General features: G+C 35.8%; 1 protein-coding gene and 1 long non-coding RNA gene across 2 annotated transcripts; one reads left to right on the forward strand and one right to left on the reverse strand.

Moving 5' to 3' along the window:
* Positions 1 to 306: 306 nt before the first annotated feature.
* LOC126920532 (uncharacterized) lies at positions 307 to 3,014 on the reverse strand. Its single transcript, XR_007711987.1, has 3 exons — positions 2,498 to 3,014; positions 2,149 to 2,362; positions 307 to 1,354 (listed from the first exon to the last, which is right to left on the reverse strand). It is a non-coding gene; the product is annotated as an uncharacterized LOC126920532 (long non-coding RNA).
* An 852-nt stretch (positions 3,015 to 3,866) lies between these two features.
* On the forward strand, positions 3,867 to 4,469 carry LOC126920530 (NADH-ubiquinone oxidoreductase chain 5-like; the record flags this gene model as incomplete). The annotated part of the gene is given in 1 exon segment (XM_050731076.1): positions 3,867 to 4,469. A coding segment is annotated over 1 exon segment (588 nt), but the record flags the coding sequence as incomplete, so codon positions are not given.
* Positions 4,470 to 6,493: the final 2,024 nt, after the last annotated feature.

Here is a 6,493-nt window from a genome sequence, read left to right on the forward strand (position 1 = left end):
GGGAGAGAGAGAGAGAGAGAGAGAGAGAGGAGAAAATAAAGATGACTGATATTCGTGATGTGATCAAAAAGTCAATAGATTTGATTCAAGAAAGATAGATAAAAATGGCGTAAATGAAAAATTAATTTCAACATTCCACGTATCTGTACGGAATACTCCTCTCATGTTCTTCGTTTCAATTCATCGAGGACCCAATATATTTTATTCGACATCGAATAAAAGTATTTACGATTAAAACGATGTAAAAATATCGTTTAATAAAATTTGCCATCTATACTCATGAAAAGTATATTTTACTAAAAATAAATATTTGTTTTTGAAAGAAATACACGATACAAGCTGTAGTAAAAATGTGTCTCATTTTTAACATATCGGTTAAATTACAACGGGTAACATTTTAAAGAAATTAGAAGGCTGGGAATAACAGAAGGAAAAAATTAAAAAGAGACCGAAACAGAAAACTGCAACCGACCGGTTGTTTAAGAACTTAAAAAAAAATAAGTTAATTTAGAAGATCTAAAATATCTTTGAAAATCGATGAACTTTTCCTTGAATTTAGAAGCGATTGGAAGAAAATTCTCTGTTATGAACTTCTGTCAGTTAGTAACAATAATAATCAAATTCGAGCAATTACTATTTCCAGGAAAATGCTACAGAGAATTGAAGGTAAAGACTCGAGTTTGATTAACAATAACATTTCCCAACAACGAAATAACTACAAAGAGTATAAAAATTCAAACTATTAAAAAAATATATATATACATATCAAATACCCAACAATATAATCAAACAATATTTTACATAATTCTACAAGAACCACATTGTCTACAAGTTTCTTTCTTAAACTATTTTTGATCTTTTAAACAACCTTTTGACAAAATAATAGATTTTCCAGGCTTAGAGAAAGAAACTATTTCTACAAAATAATTCTTAAACAAAAACGACCATCTCCTCCAATCAAGATGACACCGATCGATGTCTATGAATATTAAAAAGAACAGATCAATCGGCAACCTATCGTAATAAAAGATTGAAGAAGAATCTCGCGTCGAACATGAAAATCGATATTCCGCCGGTAATTTCCAGTTCCATCGTCCGAGCGAAAATCCCTTAAACACGGTTAATCCGTTGATTGGTCGGCGTACAAATCGCATTAGCACCGGCAGGAAGAGTTGTGTATCGATTTCTTCGTGCTCGGGATCCGTCACGCGACCTTATGCACCCAATTTCAAACGATTATTCGCTTTCCAACCTTTTTCTAATCTTCGTATTTTTTTCTCAGTTTGACAGTTTCATTCCCCTTGGCCTCGCCACGTTCTGCTTCGTTTCGAATCTGCTTTGACATCGACCCGGCCTGTTATTAGCAGATAATTGCGTTTATCTCGCAGTTGCTTCAAGCCATTACACAATGGGTGGAACGAGTTGTGCTTGCTTTGTGTCTGTTATGTTCGATGCGATGAAGATGAAAGACCGGGATTTTGGAGGAGGTTACTCGCGTCGGTGGAGCCAGACAGTTTTAATGGGGCAAATTTAATTACTCGAATACGGGCTAGCTAAATTGTCAGTTAGATTTTTGCCAGGTGGATAGCTTGTGGCGATGGAAGGGAGAGAATAGCGCAGCGAATGGGATGTCCTTTTGCAGGTCTTGATTAGTCTTTATGATTATAAAAATTTAGTTTAATTGCGTCGATATTGCTGTTAAAATTTGCTTGTTATTTAATAATAGAACTGTCAGAACTCATGGAAGTGACGAATTTTGGATCTTTCTGCTTGCATCGTTGCTGTAAACTTCCAAGTAATTTTTACTAAAATCGATATTGATTTTTATTTAGACAGACACAATTATGTTGATCTATTTAGTTTAGTTAATATCATTTGAATTATACCGATTTGTGCATAGTGCATTTAGATACATCTTACAAACTGGTAATTTTAAGATATACAGTGGCTGAAAGTATTGATACTTGCGTTAGCCAAGATTCCATGTTACTTTTCATTCTCGTAGCATGAAATGTTCGTAATCGTACTGAATCATAGGAAAAGATTTTCTACGATTCCGATCTTACACAACAATTATATCATTAATACCGCGTGAATAATTATATCAATCTACAGAGGTTCGCTTTCGTATCTTTTAAATGCAAATACCTCGAGTTTTGAGACAGCCTTGGCTCTCATAACTGGCAGGGTTCTCCGACCTCTAATATAATCAGAAGATAGATTGCTCAATCCCTTGAGTAACAATTAGAGCCCGCGAGAATCCTCCACGAATAATTACGTTCCTGGAATTTCCACCGGTCGTTCACAACGCGTAAAATCACTTATCCAGTCACTAAAAAAAATCTCGTCCTACCGAAGGACTCTGTATAAAAAGAAATGTTAATTACGTTATAGATATATTAAATGCAATATTTTAAAAATTATAGAAAAACCTTAAATCCATCCCTATATATATACGCTACTGTACACAATAATATACACACACATACACACACACCATACTTTATTCGCAATCTTTATCTTCACTTTGCCATTGATTATTCAATCGATATAGCACGAATTCATTGTACAACAAATTTTTAAGAATCCAGCTATCGTATTACGTTCGAGCATCACGTGTACATTTTACGAACGTAGGCCTCGCAAGACAGACAGGACGTGGATCGACTTTACGACGTACGCTGCTTTTGACGTCATGAATATTCATGCACTTTTACTACACCGCTGTTCACCTCTGTCGTTCCGCGGCTACCTGAAATCCCAGATTCTAACAGTCACCTAGAGAATTTCGGTATTTTTCACAGTAAAATACAGCCGGTATTTTGTATATTCACGCCATACACGTGAATGGAAAAGACAGAAAACGATCGTAAATTCAGCAAGCAGCGAGCGAGAACGTTATAGCTCGTTTCAGTGCTTAAAACTGCGTCTAGACTAATTGTGACTAGTAAAACTAACGCGCTGACTGCCACGGGTTCCCATCGGTGACACGCGTTTGCTTTACTACGATTGTTGCGAATCCTCGACTAAAGAGCAACCGGTCAGGTCAAACCGATCGGTCGATATCGCGTGCCTCGAATGACTTAACGCTCAAGGTGAAGGAGGTTTAATAGATCAAGCGTTAGAGTAATCCAGCACTGTATTTGCACTTGTTGTATAAAAGTAAAGTGTGATGTTATTGTGGCGGCACTTGTCACGTAAAATAAAAAGAAGGAAATCGAAGATGAAAAATAATACTAAAGGAGAAAGAGAGAATTTATTTCTTAACGCTTTGTTTACACTAATTAAAATTTACTCCCGAAATCCAGCCGTGACTTTCCAAGACTGAAGCTCTTACAACTTGACTTTCGATCGGATCCGATTCTTGTCCTTTATATCCCCACTATCCACGCGTTTGTTAGACGTCCGCGACCGTTGTCACTCACGTCTTCTTCTGGAACATTCGGCGGAAGGACCGTTGGGATATTGATGGCTCATTAGACCCTTCGCTTCAGCGATATACATTGTCGCCGATTGCCGCCACATCTTTATCTCCGTCATCAGCCTGTCACGTAAAGTCGAGGGTTGGATGATAAAATAAAATACCTGGGTCGTAGCACAACTATCAATTTTGCCTTTATTAAACTTTATGATGAATTCAGCTATCACAATGGAATATACACTGAATTAACACACATAAATCACAACTCACTCCAACAACTTTGTGTAAAACCTAGTTACACTGATACGCCAAGTACGCGACCGGTCTAAGGGTAGAAACTGGGTAAAAGGTGTTGATTATTCTAAAGATAGAGAATGACTGACTTTTACTGAGTTTTCATACCTAGTTTTCATACCGCCACAACAATAAATAAATTAAACGTTTTTATTATTTAATAATATTGTTTTTGTTATCAATAATTTCTTAAATTTTGAGTCCTAATATATTAACTTTATTGTTAGGGTGAGATGGATTAGGATTAATTTCTTATTGTTTAATTATTTGTTATCAAAAGAATTTAGCTTTTAATTCAGGAATAATAACTGTAATTTTAAATCGTTTAGGTGATTCAAGATTATTAATAATTATTTTTTTTATAATAATTTTTGGTAGATGAAATTTAATTTTATATAATATAAATTTATTAATTTTATTAATATTTTTAGTTATAGTATTTAGAAAAAGTGCACAATTAATATTTATAATTTGATTACCTGCTGCAATAATAGCTCCTACACCTGTTTCTTCTTTAGTTCATTCTTCGACATTAGTAACTGCTGGAATTTATTTATTAATTAATTATGAAATATTAATTGATTTAAAATATAAAGAATATATTTTAATAATTTCAAGAATAACAATATTTATATCAGGTGTAATAGCAAATTTTGAAATAGATTTTAAAAAGATTATTGCTTTATCTACATTAAGAAATATCATAAATAGTTTTACTGATGTGGCAGAGGAAAACTAGGGATGGCTGTGTCTGAGGCTACGAGATGAACTGATTCGTTAAGGACAATTTTGTTTAAGAAAGCGAGAGCGATGGACATTGCTTTTGATTGGAGCACAAGAAGATAAGCATTGAGCATTTTATTAGGTCATCCCATAAGTTTGTGTCGACTTTTGTGTATACATTTCATGTGTCGATTTATAAACATACGGCGATAAGGGACCAATGCACTTGAAAAATGGGAAGAAATTGTACAACGAGAGGGGGATTACGTTTTTCCATGAAACTGAAAGGTATGTAAACAATCTTAACATATATAACCGCTCGGAAAATGGAACAAACTTATGGGATGACCTAATACATGCTTCGTCCGATATCTGACAACGTCCGCTCGGGTTCGTCATGAAGAAACCCTTTGGCCAAATTACGAACAAATTGTTCGATGGCCGTTTATACTAAACGAGCTCATACCATACGACTGAATGCTTTTAGCCTTGTTCTATGTTCTTGGTCGCTTGGCGTAATCGCGCCTCAACAAGGTTGTAATTGTCTGTCCAATGGAGATCGTAAATCGAACTTAATCGCGTAGTCGATCCAAAGGTTAAATGTTTCGGACACTGATCGTTCATCGCAAAACCAGTATGGCTTCTGAAATGTCCCAACGACGCAAACTATCACACACACGTCGATAACATGATCGTTTGTAGAATTATTTCGATATTCGTCTTATTCAATGAATTACGTTTGGCGAACGCATAAACAAAAACTTTATTTCGGTGCATTTTACCTTTATACTCGTCGTCGTTTGTACTTACCCACTCCACGACCTAATCCCATGAAAGATTTCCACAATAAAACTAAATTCCGCAGTTAACTGGTACATTTCTATAGATTCATTTTTGTAGAAGAAGATGGTGGGAAACATGGTTTTGCATTGTGCGAGAGTTATCTTGATTCTATAAATCTAGAGAAATCTGTAAAGTAAACGCGAGGCAATGGGAACGAATTTTTATTTGTATTTTTCATAGAGTAATATCATAAAATCTGTAATTTCACGACCGATGAATGTTAAACGCAAAATATCAATAAAAAAGAAAGCTCAAAGGTACATGTTAAAAGTACACATACAACTATCCTTATCAAGCTCCCATTCCCATTTCAAAAATACATGAGAAACATCACATTCAGAGTACAAAATAACTTAAACACGATGTAATCGAATTCTCCAATTTTTACTTTTATTTCTCATATACCAAATAATGATGAATTAGTAATGAATTAATATATATCTATGTATATTTAGTATGAGTCACTAATCATTCCAGCTAAAGATTTGTATATTATCTAAACTTAGATAATAAACGAGAAAATATTCTTATCGGACTCGAATTTCCATAGGAAAGGGAAACAGCAAAACCACATCATATTTAGAATATAAAACAAACTAAATGGGATGCGCACATACGAGCCAGATAAAAATAGCTCCATTTTACATTTGGAAATCCCCACGTCGACGTTTCTTCTCCGCGCGTGCAAAACGTCCCCAACGACAAAAGGCCCCAGAGACGCCGCCGATACAAATCTTCGGCTATCATATACGTTGGCTGTCGCAGTGCGCTGCGAACAACATGCTGTTGCAAAACGAAATACAAAAAACAAAGGGAGTGGAAGTGAAAGGAAGAAAAAGGGAAGGAAGAGAAGAATGATTGTTAGACGACATGGAATTTTGCCACGAAGATCGAATGGTCGCGATAAATTCAACTGGAAAGTTTGTGGCCGAAGCTGCCAGTGAAGGACGAGCAGCGCCTCTTCAACTTTTCGACATCGGCTAATACGCGACTCGGCTGGCAAAAAATGAAATTACGTGGCGGGGTTATGCACTTGGTCCCATTCCGTGGCCACCGGCGATAATTGAGCAAGTTGCGTCCGACAGAAACGTTTTTCACCGGAGTGTCAGCGACGTTTCGAGATGGCTTGATAAATTCACCCGCCGATCCCGTAATCGTCCTCGTGTAATTAATTTCCCTGGCGTGAAGTAGGTGTTACATTTGAAATTCATT

The sequence above is a fragment of the Bombus affinis genome, chromosome 9, assembly GCF_024516045.1.
Source record: "Bombus affinis isolate iyBomAffi1 chromosome 9, iyBomAffi1.2, whole genome shotgun sequence".
NCBI classification, from domain to species: domain Eukaryota; kingdom Metazoa; phylum Arthropoda; class Insecta; order Hymenoptera; family Apidae; genus Bombus; species Bombus affinis.